General features: G+C 49.2%; 6 protein-coding genes across 6 annotated transcripts; 2 read left to right on the forward strand and 4 right to left on the reverse strand.

The window, feature by feature from the left end:
- Nucleotides 1-4,257: 4,257 nt before the first annotated feature.
- VTN77DRAFT_1372 (uncharacterized protein) lies at nucleotides 4,258-5,368 on the reverse strand (the record flags this gene model as incomplete). The annotated part of the gene is made up of 3 exons (XM_069417096.1): nucleotides 4,258-4,371; nucleotides 4,439-4,756; nucleotides 4,820-5,368. The coding sequence occupies 3 exons, from the start codon at nucleotides 5,366-5,368 to the stop codon at nucleotides 4,258-4,260; spliced, it is 981 nt and encodes a 326-aa protein (XP_069272938.1).
- Nucleotides 5,369-7,736: 2,368 nt separating this feature from the next.
- VTN77DRAFT_1373 (uncharacterized protein) lies at nucleotides 7,737-9,073 on the reverse strand (the record flags this gene model as incomplete). Its single annotated transcript, XM_069417097.1, has 5 exons — nucleotides 7,737-8,282; nucleotides 8,342-8,611; nucleotides 8,680-8,719; nucleotides 8,815-8,858; nucleotides 8,921-9,073. 5 exons carry the CDS (start codon nucleotides 9,071-9,073, stop codon nucleotides 7,737-7,739), a joined length of 1,053 nt encoding a protein of 350 aa, XP_069272939.1.
- Nucleotides 9,074-10,276: 1,203 nt separating this feature from the next.
- On the forward strand, nucleotides 10,277-10,724 carry VTN77DRAFT_1374 (uncharacterized protein; the record flags this gene model as incomplete). The annotated part of the gene is made up of 2 exons (XM_069417098.1): nucleotides 10,277-10,458; nucleotides 10,550-10,724. The coding sequence occupies 2 exons, from the start codon at nucleotides 10,277-10,279 to the stop codon at nucleotides 10,722-10,724; spliced, it is 357 nt and encodes a 118-aa protein (XP_069272940.1).
- A 522-nt stretch (nucleotides 10,725-11,246) lies between these two features.
- On the reverse strand, nucleotides 11,247-12,083 carry VTN77DRAFT_1375 (uncharacterized protein; the record flags this gene model as incomplete). The annotated part of the gene is made up of 1 exon (XM_069417099.1): nucleotides 11,247-12,083. One exon carries the CDS (start codon nucleotides 12,081-12,083, stop codon nucleotides 11,247-11,249), a length of 837 nt encoding a protein of 278 aa, XP_069272941.1.
- Nucleotides 12,084-14,080: 1,997 nt separating this feature from the next.
- Nucleotides 14,081-16,484, forward strand: VTN77DRAFT_1376 (uncharacterized protein; the record flags this gene model as incomplete). Its single annotated transcript, XM_069417100.1, has 12 exons — nucleotides 14,081-14,327; nucleotides 14,380-14,520; nucleotides 14,574-14,623; nucleotides 14,676-14,709; nucleotides 14,772-14,879; nucleotides 14,931-14,961; nucleotides 15,011-15,204; nucleotides 15,254-15,340; nucleotides 15,396-15,530; nucleotides 15,583-15,635; nucleotides 15,698-15,962; nucleotides 16,018-16,484. The coding sequence occupies 12 exons, from the start codon at nucleotides 14,081-14,083 to the stop codon at nucleotides 16,482-16,484; spliced, it is 1,812 nt and encodes a 603-aa protein (XP_069272942.1).
- Nucleotides 16,485-17,191: 707 nt separating this feature from the next.
- VTN77DRAFT_1377 (uncharacterized protein) lies at nucleotides 17,192-17,694 on the reverse strand (the record flags this gene model as incomplete). Its single annotated transcript, XM_069417101.1, has 3 exons — nucleotides 17,192-17,246; nucleotides 17,363-17,445; nucleotides 17,575-17,694. The coding sequence occupies 3 exons, from the start codon at nucleotides 17,692-17,694 to the stop codon at nucleotides 17,192-17,194; spliced, it is 258 nt and encodes an 85-aa protein (XP_069272943.1).
- Between the last annotated feature and the right edge of the window lie 977 nt (nucleotides 17,695-18,671).

Genomic DNA, 18,671 nt, shown 5'->3' on the forward strand with positions numbered 1-18,671 from the left:
GCCTCCTCCATTCCCCCCATCGGCCCCACCATCGCCGGGACCACCGTCACCATTTTGACCCTCCTCGGTCTCCTTCTTTTCACCCTCGTCGCCATCATTAGCCCCTTTGCTTTGAGCAGCTTTTTTGGCGGCTTTCTTCTTTTTGTTGGCGTGCTCCCGGAAACCGGATGTGCTTTCAAAGTCGATTAAGACTTTATCAACGGAATTCGACTGGTCTGGGCCAACTCTGGACGCCGGTTTTGACGGGGCTGAATCATGAACCGAGGTTCTCGCCTCAGCCAGGGCCGGGGAAACAGAATAATCAGGAGGAAGATCATTGAGAGCCTCATCATACGATGGGGGCGGTGCGCCATAACCAGCGGGCTCTGCACATTGCATAATCAACTCGGTAATCAAAGCCATAGCTCTGAAGTAGGGTAGTTGAGACGATGTAGACTGAAACGGCGACTGCACCAGTTAGTACCACCATCGAATGAGAATGACAGCAAAGCAGGACCATTGGGCGACGTCATGATAACACCAAGAGCACGATACAAATCGCCGTAAAGGACAGCCGAGCTGGCCAGTCAATGGCGACCTCGGGGGAATGCCACGAGATGGTGCATGGCAACGCACATGACCGCAGCAATTTGCTCAGAAAACAACTTGACAGGACAGGGGCGTACCATGCTTGACGTGCTCGATTTTCGTCTGTCTCCAAACATCCCTTCACTCTTACGCCCGACATCAGCATCCATCTCTCTCCATCGCATGCTTCCGAATGTCGCATCTCTCCCATTGTACTTCTCGTCCGAACTTCGGGTCCTGCCCGCATTCATTCCCAATCCGATAGAATATCTAGACGGGAAGCATTGGCCGTCTAAGCTGAAGAGCTGTGTAGGAGATACGGCCTCCATGTCGGTGGGGAATACCAGTATCCGGAGACTCGCTTGCCGGAAACGAGGCCACGCTCATGGATGGCGGCGGTCTGTCGCGTCAGCGGACGTAAGTAATCTGCCTGAGATTCGGTGGAGTGTGCATCAAAACTCGATATCCGCGCCAGATTCAATGAACCAACTCGATCGAACCATTAACTGCGACAACGCGACCAAACGCTGGTAGGAAAGAACTACAGGAACCGCGGATATGGGGTTGGTAGGTGCGTCTGTAGTGACAGGGTGCGACAGCAAGGATAAATCAATGGAGCGAATAGTAAGCAAGGGTAAGAACAGGAGGCGAATAGCGGCGAAAATCGTTGAGATCGTGTCTGAGAAAATGTCAATAATAAAGGACTGCGGCTCGCAATTCGGTTGCCCGTCAACCGGAATGTGAGTATGCCAGTCACAAGGATGGCAGGGATGAAGATTTCTCAATTGGACTTTTTTTGTTTGGTCGCGATCTCCGGACACCACTAATAACAGCGACTCGACTACCTACCTACAGAAGGCCCTGTAAGCAGATGAGCTAGTTAGCTTGCAATCAGAGCAGTAAGGGGGGCTGGGAAGTTGCGGCCAACCACGTCGCCAGCAATGGCGATGGAAGGCAAGCAACGGGGGTGGGTGGACCACCCTCGGTGGTAGAGATCACGCAGGCACAAGCCACTCAGCGCAGTGCTGCAACGGGATTCGTGAGCGGCCAGACTTGTTTGTGTATCAGCTTTTATCACGTATCGATAGGCACGTCCCGTCGTTGCCGCGTCGGCTACCACGGTGCCACCTGGGCTTTCCGAGCACGGCGATCTTAGCTGAACTTATTGACGGCGGACGCAGGGTTGAGGCCTCCGTGGTGAAAGTCGTAAGCCGTGATGAGAATGAATACCTACTCCGTATTATTTGATCCTCACGTCTCGCAGAATCCAGGAATCAGACGGGCCCTAGCAGGAAAGGCGCTCAGCGCTGCGGGAGGCGGGGTGATGGAGGGAAGGGAAGCTAGGATTAGCCGTCGGGAAGAGTAGGATAAGTTGAACTAATATTATCAGTCCCTTCCGTTGCTGCGATCGAGCATTCAAAGGAATCCAGTAGAATGAGAGATAAAAAAGAGAGAAGATTAAAAAATCGAATCGTAAATTCAAGCAAAAATTGGTCGATTTAAGAAAAGAAGCGAAAGGAGCACGACATATATTCGGGAACCGGTCAAACAGCCCCCAGTTGCGACTTGATCTGCTGTGCAGTAGTACCGGTAATAGTGGACAGTCACGAGCAAGACGCCTTCATTCCAACTCACGCCAAGATGGCCCCCTGCTGGATAAGGATTCTGTTTTGATGACTCTCCTCCATATGCCAGCCTGATGAAGGAGTCAAGCGTTTGTTTACTTTAGGTATTTTTCTTCACCCATCGAAGGCAAACGGTCCGAGTCGACCTGTTGGGCGAGGTCCCTGTTATCCTAACCGGGCGAGGAGCCACTCAACTCGCGAGCTGGAGGGACAGCCCTCCATGTGCATTCGCAGCTCAACTGGGCACCCTCTCACAGGCGACGGAGGGGTGGTGGACTGGTGTGTGATACGGAGGGAAGCTTCCAATCGTGGGGCTGCAGCGAGTCGCTTTTCTTCTCCGCTGGCCCACCGGTGCAAAACCCGTGGAGTCGTCGTGATGGTTCTTCATCTGGTCGCTGCTTAGCCTGGGGGCTGTCTCGACTCTCGAGTGCCTTACACGGGCAAGTCGCGTGAAACGCGCGCCGGCCTTTTCTGCGAGACAGATGTGTCTGTCCAGCCAGGATCTGCGAACGGAGTCATATTCGCGGAGCAAAACGCGATGAGCAAATGAAAAATATCGAATCGAGGGTTAACTGAATGGTGTCGATGGCTTGCTGCTCGACAAAATGCGTCAAGATGTCTCGCTGACAGTTTGTCGCCGTGGGGTTCTCATTGGGCATGCGAACCACGGAACAGGGCGTCTAACCAACCTTGGAACCTCTGCGATGTTCCTGAGCAGACTGCAGCAATGACTGGAGTAGACATGGTGCGCCGCCAAAATATTGAGCAATCACGATTCTTTAATCTAGATATATATCTGACAGTATCTCACTCGTTTACTGGTTTGCCATTCAGATCATCAAATATATAGTATCAAACTTGGAATTCTTAATTACACAGTCATCATTATCCATTCTCATCCCAAAAAGTTGGCTGACATTCCAAGCTGCATCATTTGCTGTCTGTCCTACCATGCACTTCACATCGGATGTTTTTTTTTTTTGGGAGAAGCCTAAGTCTTGAGAATAAGGCACCCCACAGCTGGGAAAGCAGGATAAAATAAGAATGAAAGTAGTGATAAAAATTAAAGGTTGACAATATGTTTCCTAGCTAATGAAAGAAATGATGTTACCCTATCAGCCTGGCAAGGTTGAAAAATATATAATTATAATTCAAATGATCATGATGATCATCGTTAGTCCACCTGAGCACGGGAGAAGCACTGCAGTTCGCACCCATATGTGCGGAGTACAGTAGAGGACCCACAAATTGGAGAACAACGTTTGTTTCCAAATCAAGTACTCTGTACATTACATAGGTGTATGTGTTAAGTACCTGGTACCTACCAGCTGAGTACAGAGTACCTTAGGGGTACCTAGGTAATCCCTTATTCCTTATACCAGCTGTATAGTGTTGACGGATCTACAGTGGTAATAAACTTTCAGCAGCTTCCGGCATTAGGTCAATGCGATGCACAGAGAGACTGTGTGCCTGCGTGAGAGAGGAGAAGAGGGAGGTCTAGTTTAGGATGGATGGGTGGATCTTGTGAATAATAGTTACACTTTTCTATTTCTGTCATAGAATTACTACCCCGCATGAGTCAGATCGACCCCTCCAAAAAACTCCAACAAGAGAAGGGGAGGGGGGAGAGGAATATTGTAACAACTGACTAATAAGACTAATTAATAGGATACAGAATTCCATCCTATTCAGGCTTGGACTCTAACGATATCATGGTGATAACAATATCGTGACATTTGCTGCCTAGCATCTCTAACTACCCACTCATCCAACTCTCTGAAATGAAAGCGGAGAGCGGGGAATAATAGCCCACAGCATCCCATCCATATTAACCTCTAGACCGATAGAAAAGCATAGTAGAGATACATCACGAGTACAAGAATCAACAAGACAATACGGAATACCCAGCAGGAAACAGCCCGAGCCTAGACCATACACACAAGGGAGAGCAAGGTTCCAGCAAGTATATAGAGAGGCCCTGCCAAAGACAGACAGAAACCGATCAATAGACATTGATATCACGGATATCGAACTAGCATTCGTGAATGTTGTTCATTCGGGCCTCTTAGGCTGCCGCTTCCGTGCGGGAGTCCTTCGCATAGGATGGTTCTTCGCCATAGACTTCCCGATATTCTCGGACGTACCGCTCGACATCCTGTTGATAAAGTCTCTTGTATTTCTGTGATTGTTCGCCTCGTCAGTTCCAAGAATATAAAGACGATGCGGATGGGATGGCGAAATCTCACCTCTTTTTCTTGCTCGGTCATGCCCTTCCACTCCTCGGTGATGCGGCGGGCGGCATCGGTGATAGACATATGTTTCAGATCACCACTCTGGAATCGCTCCTTACAGTAAGAGTTGTAAGGGGTTTTCGGCATCTTGACCTGTCGGTCGTCTTTGATCGGGTTCATCTTAATGTGATACTTGTAAGACTCGGTAAGTTTGGCCAATTTCCTGCGGGCGAAATTGGCCTGCCGAATCTGGAGAGGCGTGTAAGACTTCACCCAGGACTCATAGGCCGCGGCATTAGCCGCCTTATTCTCCTCTGCCTGGCGCTGATAGGGCTGCAACAGATATATGAGTTAGACAAGCAAGCACCCCTTGGAAAACTTGTGGCTTTTACGAACCTCAAGCTGGTCAGCAGACAGACTCTTGAAGTCTGAGATTACCGCACGGAATTCATCCTTCCCAATTTGTCCGGTCTTCCCCTTCATCTTTTCCTGGATGTAGAGGGTAAAGGCCGTTACCGGGAGAGGCTTCGGCTCCTTCAATGCGATCTCCTTCAGTCTGCGAATTTCCGCCGCCCGTTCCCTTCTCTCCTTTCTCTCCTTCGCCGATGCTGACAATTCCTTATTCGGTCTGCGACCCCTGGGCGCTTTCTTCTTCGAGCTGGAGCTCTTTTTTGCCTTCTTAGCCTTGGTCGCGTTAGCCTTGGCCTTGGCAGTGGTCTTCTTGGCCTTTGTAGTAGTCGCGTAGGAATTGGCCCATGTGCGGGTGAAGATCCCCTTTGGCAAGCCCGCAGCCGTGGTCAGTTGGGAGGGACGACTACTTGCGATTTGGACGACACGTCGAACATGGTTCGGGACGAGAGAGACACGAACAGAGAGAGGCAGGGTCTCGCGCAGGTTGAGCTGCCGGAAGACGCACCGCCCACGGCGGGCGAGGATGAACGGCATGGTGAGCACAAGCTGCGATGAACGGTTGCAAGGGATTGATTCGATCGTGTTGTGAAACACGTTCGCGGGTTGTCTCCCTTATCAACGCGGTAGGTTGATGAAAGCAGGAGGCTGGGAATGTTCGACGGAGTTTGGTCGGGTTCGTTTGGAATCTGCCGAATCTGGCTAGTTTGCACGTGACAGGATGCAGCGGGGTTGCCTGATCGACTGTCGATTACATAACGTAGTTCCCGGCCGAGCGAACCACTTACCGCACCACGCGAATCCTATATAATTCTACCAATTTCAACGCGTCGCCATGCCACCAAAAGCGCATAGAAATTCAAAAAATTTGGTTCAGCAAGAAGGTCGAATTCAATTAGCTATTTCTGCTATAAAAAATTGCGATAATCCGATCACTATTCGCAAAGCAGCGCATCTTTATGATGTACCTTACTCTAATTCACCATCTTCATGGCAGGGTTACAAGGACTGAAAAACGTCCAAATGGGCATAAATTGACAATTACTAAGGAGGAGACACTTCTACAATGGATATTGTCTTAGGATAGGCAGAGAATGCCTCTATGGCCAGCTGCTGTACAAGATATGGCCAATATTTTGTTTCTGAGTGCAGTCTGGCAGATTCTCAACTCCATGTTGGCAAGAACTGGGTTTCTACCTTCATTAACTGCCATGAGGAGCTTAAAACACAATATTTATGATAATATAACTATCAGCGTACCAAATGTAAGGATCCAAAGGTTATCAGTGAATGGTTTAACCGTATATGAAGTACTATTCAATAATACAGCATTCTTGAAGACGATATCTACAATTTTGATGAGATGGGTTTTGTAATGGGCCTGATTGCTACTGTAAAGGTAGTTACTGGAGCAGAGACATCTGGTTGTCCGCCTCTTCTACAGCCTGGGAATAAGGAATGGGTGACAGTTATTGAAACAGTCAATTTGGCAGGATGGGTACTACCACCATATATTATTTTCAAAGGGAAGACTCATCTCTAGGCCTGGTATGAGGATCCAGCCTTACCACACAACTAGAGAATTAAGAAAAGTCCTAATGGGTGGACTACAGACAAGATTGGCATATCATGGCTTCAAAATCTCTTCATCCCATATATGAATACATGAGAGGTTGAATTCATTAATATCTTGCAAGATATTCCTGAATCTGTTAAGGAACCTCCTTCTGAATACAAACCTCCTTCTTGGAAGCCTGTTGACCGGTCTCCCTACATGTTATGACAATGCTGTCGACCTGATCCTGGGACTCCACATTGAATTGACTCCCTTTCTCTACAGTCGTATATACGGAGTATGGTTAGAGTCATTAATCAACACTGCGGTCAGACTTGCGATGAATTAATTATTTTATTATATCTATTCCCCTCCCCCGCCTCCCCTTTATAGATAGATGCAATTGGGCACACAGCCTTGTCAGCGCAAACAATAAAGACGATCAATCTAATTTTGACTTGACTAGAAACTAGAACTCCTAGTTGACAAAAATAAAAAAAAGAGGAACATTCCCGATTAGAGAAGATCCAAAAAAAAATCATGAGAATCTAGGCTGGCTGATTATAAGCCTAGGTAAGAACCTAGAAGCCCGGGTCGATTGGATTCCATCTCTCGGTTGGCTTCATCATGGGTCACAGCGTTCGCTGGAACTTCAACTTCTGGACTCTGACAAGCGTCGAATCGAATGGGTATTTATTTCTTTAGGTCGGTCGATATATATATATCTTGTAGACTGCGTACGGACTCCTAACCTACTGTGCCTGGGGCCATTTGAATCAATTATTCATTGCTGTACCCTGTACAGTAGGTATGTACTTTCACGGATTGAGTATGTGGACTGTGTGTCGGAGACTTCATGAAGGAGATAATAATAAATAATATTGAGAGGCTAACGACTGCTCTATTAAAAAAAAAATAGAATAAAGAAAGATGGGCGAAGAACAGAAAAATAGTCTTTTTGAAAAAAAAAAAAGCCCATTCCGTTCCGGGTAGCTTAGCTGCAGGCTTCATTCACAGCCAGATTGCAAGCTCCCTGAACGCTCCGACAGAATTGTAATCGATATGCTGGTATAATTTTGTTGGTATATACTGTACTTTTAGTTTTACAAGGGATAAGAGAAAAGAGAAGAAAAGAAACGGAGAAAGAAAGGAAGGGGAATTGGATAAAGCAAAAGAAAAGGGGGAAAAGGAAAAGGAAAGGAATCAACTCCGATATCTCTATACTCATCCTCGACTGGGGTCGCCCCCAGCGCCAGGCGGTAGAAGCACGTTTTGTGCAGGCATTGAACCAGTCTAGTCTATGGGCAGTCAGGTCGTCAGGGAGGCAGACAGCTAGGTAGGTAGTCAGATCTACATAGGGTTCTGAGAAGAGAATTTGTAGTATGATCTCGGCATCGGGTCCGTTGCACGGGTCTCGGTACTCGTCACATTGAACTGCGTGCTGACCATGATGTCCCCGTTCTTGAACAGTTCCTCCTCGGAGCCACCGTCGCCCGCCTGCGACCCCAGCACCACGCTGCCCTTGCCAGGCTTGCGGCCAGTCCGCGCCTGCGACACGGTTCCGAGCTCGTAGCGGGAGGGTTTCCCTTCACTGCTCTCTTCCAGGGTGCCCGAGACGTGTTTCTTCCAGACGGACCGGAGGGACGGCATGTTGGCGGTTATGATGGCGGTGCACAGCTCGATCGTCGTGACGATATCGACCGATCCGTAGACGTAGGTTGTTCGCGAGCCGCTGCCGAGTTGCACGAGCACGATGAAGCGGAGCAGAGACACTAGGATGGTGCTGCCACCGACGGTGAAGCAGAGAATCAGACCGATACGACGCTTGAGGGTCATCTGGAGAACCCACAGAGGATAAATGGGGAGGATATAGATGAGCAAGTCCGTAATGACGTTCTAGATCACCTTTGGCGTCAGGTGGCTGACATATATGTAGATTTCGGCAGACCACTTACAAGACTCGCGGGAATGTACAAAGTGATCGGAGTCGGGATACATTTCGCATCCGGATACGCGGCTGGGTTGAAGAAGGCACCCAAGGGGATACACTGCAATGCGTAGAATAACCAGACTGAAATGGTCTGGCAGGTGGTGAATGCCATGACGGCAAACACCAGCTTTCTGTATAAATTGGAGCTGCTCAAGACGCGAAGATAGAAGGTCAAGAACGACATCTTGATCAGCCATTGACACAGGATGTAAACGAACTCAATGATGAAAAGCAGCTGTTCCTTGTCAGTGTGGGGGGGGAAAATGACATTTACACCGGATCGATCGGGGTGGGGAGACAAACCAAGGTGATTTTCGCAATGTTTTCCTTCGGAGCATCCACTCTGGCGATCAGAGGGGTAATGTCAGTTCATTGTCTTGCCAGTAGTTCGAGTAAGTTTATTTCTGGATCGTCTCGACTTGCCTTCCTCCTCCAAACATGATCATCTGTCCCAAGATGCCTTGATTGGCGAGCCATGCTATCTAGACAAAAGAACCCAGAAATCAGATTGAGCTCTGGAAATGATAGGGAAAGGTACACCAACCGATGCAGCAACCATAAACCAGTCATCCATACCAAACGACTTGGAGATGTACAATCGAGAGTAGAACCGGAGCAGACATGTGGATCCCGTGATGACGACAAAGGGCATTGTGATTGCCCATGTCAAGGGCTGCAAATTGTCTGAGATGGCCATTCTGCTGCTACCCAGGCATCGATGGTTCAGAAGACAATGCAAAAAGCGTTGACGTCGCCTCTGGAGTCGGAGAGAGAGAGCCCCAAGGATGACAGAAACCCCTTATATCGTTATATAAACCGAACTACACATGCGCCTCCCCAAGAGGCTGGAGGCAGGAGTTGAATAAGGACATGAAACATGGAGCAAGGCGATCGTCTCAGGAGAACGCTGGTTGAGGTGCAGTTCGACCTGTCAGTGTACGGAGTAATTTGGGTATCTGTGCCCGCCTGGTCTGACCGTCTGGTCTGGGTACGGAGCAGCATCCCGACGGCATCACAGACCAATCCCGATCGGAAGGTCGAGACCCTGGTTCATCCATCTTCAACGGTAGACTAACGTTAATTGTCAGATTCTTCATGCGATGATACTGATTATCGCTTTTTTACCATGACTGGCAAGAGTCGCTATTGGGGAAAAGATGTCAATCGGACGTTCTCCGCAGGCACAATGCAGCACTAGCTGTCTGACTTGGACTGAACTACAAATCCCAGACGCCAGGACCAGGAGCATGACTTCTATGCTCTCTACAGACTATTCTGAACTTTAACTCTTGAGTTCGAACGCGAAATTCAGTTGCGGCCGGGCAAAGAACGGCTAAAAGCTTGGTAATGACCTCGACAGCTCCCTCGTCAAGTGACTAGTGATTTTTGGCGTCTCCCAACCAGGCGATCCCAAGGTAAGTTTGACTAGTAAAGCCTTCGTAATCCTTCCCTAGAAAGAGTTCGAGCTACAGAGGACAGAGGACGGAAGGTATTGCTGCGTACGGAGTCAGACAAACCTCGTCTCTAGCATGCAATTCAAGAGGATGAGGTGTCTAAATGACAAATTTCACAGACCATCCTTTCTCTCCTGCGATGTCGATCTCCGACCAGCTCAGACAGCGCCTGAGGGCCGCGTAGGCCAGACTTCCTGCTGAGTCAGGTGCCGTCTATAATTGGAGATATTATTATTGCATTTATGCCTTTTCTGGAGCAGATCAGCGTTCCGGACGGATATCTTTTCTCGTCAGAAATGCGTCGACTGAAACTCAGTTGAGTGAGGCAGTCTTCAAAACAATACGAAGTACGGAGTAGAGAAATGGTGACTGACAGCCTGTTAGCTCCCCGATTTCTGCACACGGGTGCGGCGCAGGAAGTTTAACGGGACGTCCGCTGCGAGCCCATGTCGACGGCGAAAAAGAGTTTCAACGGCCGGACTAACGGCTTAGCGGCATGCCGTAATATGTTTGCGGCTACGATCAGCGGTAGTGAGGAAGCTACCGCATACCGTGTGTGGCTAGCTGTTGCCGGCCTCGAGTCCCGTCTCGCCTCTTCACGGGAGGATCCCACGAGCTACCTAGTCAAGTCCGTTAATCACGGGATCAGAGTCAACAGACAAATGAGAGCATGGGGAAGGGGGAGATTGCCGAATTGATTCCTCGCCCTACGTAAATAGTCCAATGCCCAACAAGGCGCGCGGTGGGGAGATACCCGAGGCCGCTTTGACAGCTGTCAAATGGACCTTCTCCAAAGTCTTAATTGAAAAGGAATTAAGATCCGTCTGCGGTCCGTCGCCTTCCCGCCGTTTAGCCGCTTGGCCAGCTCAGCAAGCGTCGGGCTCTGACGAATGAGGTACCGCCTGCTCGGGCCGGAGTGCTCTTCGGACGCTGAGACTGGCTCTTGGCTATGCTCCAATAAGGCGTAGTCAACAGCTTTCTTCAGCTTTCTTCATGCTAAAAGATGCTAAAATCCACCAGGAATTGGCGTGAACTTTATTTTATACTGGATCCATGGCGATCCCGTCATCGGCAGCGGTCCGCGGTCCGCCCTCCTGGCCAGCCCCTCAATCTCTCCTAATGATGCCCAAACTGTAAACAGGTTGCAGAAGCAGTCAACCAGCCATGCAGTAGCCTACGAAGAATGAACAGGGGTGTTTTATCGGACTCGATACAAGCAATGAACAAGGGTTATGATCGGGATTTGATGCAAGAATGAACAGGGATGTTGTTAGCATTCAGGGGTCATATTATGAATCATAGCAACACGATCACTGAGGCATCTGCCGATAAATTCAAAGCAAGGAAACCAGCCCCCCTTCGAACATTTCTCATTTCCTCAGCATCATCCATCAAACCATCACTATCACCATCCCATTAATAAGCCTTGGCAGGATAAGAATTGCCATCTACAAAGACATCGTTCACACCAGTCACCACTCCCAGGTTGCCGTCCCGGTTGACTCCCAGCCACTCCCTCAGCTGCGGGTTCAGCGTGGCTTTTGTCTCCTCCGAAAGACCAACGGCCCAGTTGACCTGACCCCGCAGGAAGGGCGCGTTGTATGCTCCGAACAGGAGCGCGCGATCGACGTCCTTGGTGATGTTGCAGCCAGAGGTGTGCCAGAGACGGCCGTCCATCACCACGATGGAACCCGCCTTGGCCTCGAACGGCACCAGCATCTTCTTCGCTTCCTCCTCCGGAGGCACATCCGCCCTGGTTTTCCAGTGGTGGCTGCCGGGGATGTACAGGGTCGCTCCGTTCTCATAGTAGATGTCTGTCAGGCACCAGATGACGTTCAAACCCCACGTTGAATGCCACGGGTCGGGACATTGCAGGGAGAGATCGGAGTGCAGGCCCATGGACTTGGACCCGGGGCGGGCGATGTTGGCGGTGAAGTTGGAGATGAGGAAATTCTTGCCCAGGGCGGCCTGCACCATCTCGATTGCGACCGGGTGCTGGATCAATTCCCGGAAGATCGGGTCTAGTTCCATCAGATAGAAGACGCGGACGTTGCTCTCGTTGGGGTCGAGCCATTCCAGACGGGTAGGGTCGCCTCGGCGCTCGCTCTCCTCCTTGGCTTTCCAGAGGCGGTCCAGCACCTCCTTGGCCTTCTCGGCATCAATCACGTTGGGGACCACACACCATCCATCCTCCTTGAACTTGGCTTTCGCCTCGGCGAGCAGCTCGGGGGTGATAGTCCCGTTGGTAGCCATGATGACGGTGGTTGATATCTGCGAGACAGTTGGAGGTAAAAGTATGATTTCCAGGGGATTCTTGATCCTGGAGGAGAGGAAAAAGGGAACCAGAAGTGCGATCCAGGGTGTAGAAATACTTTCCCCCAGCTCTATCAGATCATACGCTCAGATGATCTGAAACAGGCGGTGGACGGTTTGGCAACTTGGCACCAATTCATGGTGGAACGAGATGGTGCAGAAAGGGCGGGGTAATTCCCTGCTTCTCTGTTGGAGAGTCATGCAATTGCCAAGGCTGACGACGATGGATTTCTTCACGCCATTAAAGGGACTAGTTCACTAGTAGTTAGCTGATTCGAAGTCCATGGGGCGTGGAGCGGCTCCGCATGGTGAGGGCTTTTCATGCAGGAGAAATCAGGACATGGATTTCCTGGTGGGTGGATTTTAGTTGCTTTGATATAGTCCACAAATGGGGTGTGATTGGCTGGTCTGCACGAAGGAGGCGTCCTACAAGTCTACAACAAGAATCGTGTTCTTTTTAAAGTCTAACCACGTAGCTCCGAGCACACACGCCGAATCTTAATGAAGATATTATCAATGGATCTTCTGGTGGTTCAGAGTGAAGAATTCTCTCGTGTCCAGACAACCTGGGGAATCTTTCAGCAACCCCTCTGTGGACCTTTGAATGATCCTTAATATCAATGGCCCTTTTAAAATCAGTGTCAGATGATCTGCCATACCGCAAGGACCATCGCTAAGGGCGATAGAGTTTTGCAACGGGATATCAAAGCTAGCTAGGTATAATCCTAGTATTACTGTTGCTGGTATTGTAAGCATTCAAATTCTAGATCTTCTGGCTCTCTGCTCAGGCCGCTGAAGTTGTCGAGGGAAACTTTGTTGTGTTAACACGCTACTGAAAAAACGGGGCCAATAATAGGATGACACTTTCGATGCAGCTAAAGAGTAGGTACAGTCTGTGCCAGGCGGACTCTCTTCCTTCTGTCTGGTAGGCACGGCCTTAAAATCCCAAACTTTGGTAACACCCCTGCAATGGTCAAAGTAAGTGAAGGAGCTAAGTGGGGAGAAGATCTTCTGAATCGCGAGAGATGATGACAAGAAAAAAAAAGGGCTCTCTTGAAACTTGAAAGTCAAGGCGAAAAGCGAACATACGAAGACGCACAATCTAAGGGTCCGCAATTGCCGCTGTTATCTGCTTGTTATTTGCCAAGCAAGGCAGCGTGGTACCCCTTTCTAATCTCTCCATGGCCAGTTCTCTGCACATTGCAGTGTGTTCCGATGGCCAGCACGTGGTCTTGTTTGATTGCGGACGGCGATTGTCCGGATGGAGAAGGAACATACGGAGGACATAACGGAGTACGTACCTACCCACTTAGGTAAGGAGTACCTCCATCGGACCATCCTCGCTAATCTGTACAGGGTCCTCCCTCTCCGCCATCAATCACCCCATTTCTTATCGTCATATCGTTAGATTTTTTTTTCACATGGCAAAGACCCTCTCACCGACATTTTCTCTACACTTGCAGATCACTTTTCCTTCAAGCCACGTGCTTTTGGAGAGCAAGGTGGCCGTAGGCCCGGCCTTGTCACTATCGCTAGTCGATTAGAGCTATCGAAATCATGGCTTGTCCTAAGGCAGGTCCTTTCTCTTTTGGTTCTGGACCCCGAACGCCGACCGCTATCAAGATGAACAACATGGGGACCACAGTACCGAGAGAACAACCCCTGCAAGTTCGACGACCCCGTTTTCTGGATAGCATGAACTCTACCTCCGGTAACCAATAACGGTGGGAGCTGGCTAACACCCTGGTTGGGGAATCTTTGTCGCCGATTGCCTTTTCGAGAAGCCGGTGTTCCCAGCTGTTTTCCCACGCGATAATGGCTGGCCCAGGTCCTGGGGTTTATAACAGCCCCCGGAGCGCTGAATTCTTTCATGTCGACCGTGCCACCAATCTATTACACCGTGCCTCCTGTGTGACGACTCCTGCATCTCCTTTGCAATGGCTCAAGAAGGCGACAGTGCCTATGTCCTCAAGCGGCTCGCTCATGAGCACGCCGACGACGGTCAACTTGAAGATATCGAGCGGTCCAATGCCCTCGCCACGGACCAGACAGCCCTGGGAAGCAAATATTGGACGCAGTTGTCCACCCTCGGTGCCGTCTTTTCCATTGGATTGGCTACCACTGCCAGTTACTGGGGTTTCTCTCCACCTGCCGCTATCTTGACAGATATCAATGCAGACATAGGTATGTAATATCACGCCTGAATTTGTCATGCGGAGTGACTTACGGATTGCAGGCCCCAGTGACAATGCAGCCTTGTTCTCAATCATCTGGTCCACTTGCTGTGCCATTTCTATCCTCCTCTTCGGTCGAATCTCGGACAAGTTTGGCAGGAGATGGTTCGTTATCGGAGCCAGTTGCATTGGCTTCATTGGAGGTATTTGTCCCGCTTCCGTGGAGGAAATCACTACTAACGGTTTTATCGCGAAGGCATCATCGCATGTACCGCCAAGAACATGAACACCCTGATTGGCGCAAACGTTCGTTACGAAATTCTCCAAGGCTTTTCGCATGTACTAACCGCTTTTCCAGGTTCTACTGGGACTGGGTGGTGGTGTCCACACATGTAAGTTCTAAATTTCAATTGCTGCGCACATTTGTTAAATGATTGCTAACCGACGCCTTCAGGCTATGGTCTCCTTTGTGGCGAGATCTGCCCTAACCGATACAAGTTCCTGGGTGTCGCGATCTGCGTCATCCCCGCCATTATACCCACCGGTTTTGGCGCATATCTCAGTATGATGACTGAAGCTCTCTTGTAGCGACCAGCAAGCTTACATGTTACAGGTGCCTCTCTCGTGCACTATGCCAACTGGAGGTTTGTCTTCTCTTTCTTCCTCGTAAGGTTCGATGCTAACTGGTTTTAGATGGTGTTACTACATCTTCCTGATGCTGATGGGGCCGACTATCATCTTGCAATATATCTTCTATCACCCTCCCAGCTTCAAGCAGCTCCATGGCGACAGCCGTTCGATGCGTGAAGAGTTCAGGCGCATCGACTTTGTGGGAGCCTTCCTTCTCGTTGCTGGATTGGCCCTCTTCCTTCTCGGTGTCTCTTGGGGTGAGTATCGCTACTCTTGACTTGATGACCCGTGCTGATTGTGTATAAGGTGGAGAGCCGCTGCCATGGACCTCGCCGACCATTCTTTCTCTCGTCATTGTCGGAGGAGTGACCCTGGTCATCTTTGTTCTGTGGGGTAAGTTTGCAAGTGCGGGTTTTGGTGAAAGAGAATCCGGGCTAATCCCTCTCAGAAATCTACTCTAACGTTCCAAACCCTCTGGTGCCCATGCATCTCTTCAAAGATGTTCGGGGTTTTGTTTGTCTCATCATCATCGCTTCGGTGGCCGGCACTTTGTACGTCTCAATGAGTATTATCTGGCCGTCGCGTAAGTTTGCTCTAAGAAGATCATGAAAATTACGTGTGCTGATATGAACCAGAGGTTTCCGCCATTTACAACTCTTCCAACTGGAAGACTAATGCCTGGTTGTCGGTGAGTCGCGATCGAAATGCCTCAGTAACTGCTGGCTACTGAACGCTTTCTAACTTTTGTAGACTACTATCGCATTCGGTATCCAGAGTGGTATTTATATCTCTGGCGCCACGTTCCACGTGATCAAGAATGTCCGCTGGCAGCTGTTGGTCATGATGAGCGTGTCTACGGCATTCTGTGGTGCTCTCGCTTCTGTCAACAGTGGGAACAAGGGCCAGAGTGCTGCGTTCTCTTTCCTGGCCGCTTTCCCGGCTGGAGCACTTGAGTTGATCCCCGCCATGCTGGTCCAGATGGATGCTGATGATGCCGATCTGGGTACCGTCTTCTGTATGTTTTGTTGAACCCATATCGTTGTTTCAGTTTTCCTGCTAACTCTTGTCAGCTATTGTCATGGCAATGAGAACTGCGGTCGGCTCCATCATGGCTACGGTCTTCGTCGCCATTCTTGACAACAAGGCACCTGAGAAGATCGCCGCCATGGTGCCAGCTGCGGCCATGGCCGCCGGTTTGCCGGAATCATCCCTGACTGACTTGTTTACCGCTATCGCTGCGGGTACAGCGTCCGCGTTTGCGAGCGTGCCTGGCATCACTCCGGCGATTGAGGCTGCTGTGACCCAGGCCCTGTCTGATGCCTACGCTGCGGCATATGCCTACGTGTACTATGCTGCGGTGGCGGTCGGTGGGGTGGGGTTGATTGCTGTCATCGCCCTGCGCAACTATGACCACGAACTCAACACCCACGTTCCACGCAAGATCTACGCGGGTGGTAAAGAAGAGGAGAGCTCGCACAGCGAAACGGAGAGTGAGAAGGACAAACTTCCTGAGATTGAGAAATCAATTGGCAATTGATCAGTCGCAGCGTTGTCTCGCGGTTCTTGCCAAGTGATCTCTCCGTCTCTCGAACGGAAGCTCTCTGCGGAAGCTCCATGAGTTACTCCTTGAGTTCTGGACGTCGACGTCCAATGGGGAATGGACAACCATGACCCAATTTCAACATTATCTTGAACAATATACATCCTTACTTAATTATTAATGTCTATACTAATGTCTGTCCCCATCTGTGATTCACGAGTGATGGCACGACTAATGTACTAGCTGCGCACGATATGATGGTGGCGTCCGATCGTTATGACCATGTATGCTAGCTATGAAGCATTACACGATGAAGAAATATATTTTACTCTAATGAGATAAAAAAAATTTTTTTTATTCCAATGAAATACAAATGTATTTTTATTCCCTTTGTAAAAGTCGGTATCAGATTTTCACTACAAGTGGATGATTTTTTCGGCAAAGGAGAAAAGACAGTAAAAAGCCGGAAAAGAGTCCTCCATACACAAGTTGCGATCAATTTAAGCAGGTATATATAAAACACACAAACATAAGAATCATTCTCATGCGTAGCAAGAATGATACCTATGATCCCTTCTGACTTTCAAAGATAATATGACCAATCTTTCTCTCAGAAAAATAACACCCACCACTTGCTCATCACAATAAGCAAGCACCATCATTGCCTTGCCTCGCCTTGTCATCATTATCGACGATCGCTCATCTCATCCATACCTAACGTCCCTAATCGTCCCATCATCATCGACATGGATGTTGAGTCTAGAATACACATGAAATCAGACCAATTAGGTTGCGCGATTGAAAAAAATATCACTCTCCAATATCAAGAGATTATACCCAAGTAAGGTGAAATGTGAAGGAAAGAGAGAACATACCTATCAGGCTGATAATCCATCGTCGTGACATCACCCCGCTTGAGGACGCGGTGGAGAGGAGGGAGGTCTTTCTTCGCGAAGCACTAGTTGGTAGAAGCATCGAATCAGTATCGGGGATCATTTAGGTATCATTGTGGTATTCATCCATCCATCCAGTCAGTCAGTCAAAAATTCTCCCTACGAGTGGAGGTGAGCGCTGGGGGGAATGCTACATTCACATCCGTCGTCGACTCCGTCAGTTTCTTCCCCAGAAGCTTGTTGATCCATTCGGACCTGCTGTTGTTGTTGTTGTTGCCCATGGAGGAGTTGATGCCGGGGACGACGAGGGGCATGGTGGTGGTGAATATGAATGAATGAATAAGAGTTGGAATATCAATTAAATGTGTAGTACTGTATGTTTTATTGTTCTTGTAGGAATAGAGGAAATAAAATGGGTCAATAGTCTAGAGGTGAGGGGTGGATGGATGACTTCTTTAAATTAGGTAGGTAGTGTACTGGATGCAAGCTTATCGATGACGTCGGTGGGGGGTCCTAAATCCTAATAGGGCTGGGACAGGCTATTCCGTTTTTGGTTGAGACTTGGGGCTTTCCCAGATTGGAAACAGTACATACATACTGTCCACGCCTACATACTGTAGTTCTTGCAGGGAAGCACAAACAGAGCGATTTAAAATTGTTTCCTTGTTCTCAGGAAAACCATATAGTACCTCGTTTATGTATAGCGGGATATGACGAGCACCTCCAAAAGATCAGCACTGGTCTGCTGACGACCACAGAGGTAACGAATTGAGTCCTCACGCCAGAGCAATTGATTATGGTAGATACTTACTCACCACGCTCCTCTTCTTGGCAAGACCTTGAGTCAAGTCTCGACTCTCAGCACGCTGGATGATCATGAGAATGCATAAATCCATGGAGCTCGGCCTTTGCTACCGATGTTCTGTTGAACTGGGTGAAAGTGTGTGTATACACTACACGACTGAGTCTCAGGGAAATACCATGAGGGTTGCAGCAATCAACACAGGTATGGGATGTGGTTCCTTGGAGCACGGAGAAACGAAACGCGATGATGAAAAAGCATCAGTTCAATGTTAGAAGGAAGGTCATATAGATTTGATTCAAATAACTCTTTATTGAAGGCAGTTTATATCCAGAGGTCATGCATGCATACTGAGTACCTAGATAGACAGGTACAGTACCTAGCCCAACTCATCAGCCTACCAAGCACCACGACTCCCTCCCTCACTAACTGCGAAGGACCCATCCATATATACCAACAACATCTCCCCCCCCCCCCCCCCCCCCCCCA

The sequence above is a fragment of the Rasamsonia byssochlamydoides genome (genome assembly GCF_041956645.1).
Source record: "Rasamsonia byssochlamydoides strain NRRL 3658 unplaced genomic scaffold VTN77scaffold_124, whole genome shotgun sequence".
Lineage (NCBI taxonomy): Eukaryota > Fungi > Ascomycota > Eurotiomycetes > Eurotiales > Trichocomaceae > Rasamsonia > Rasamsonia byssochlamydoides.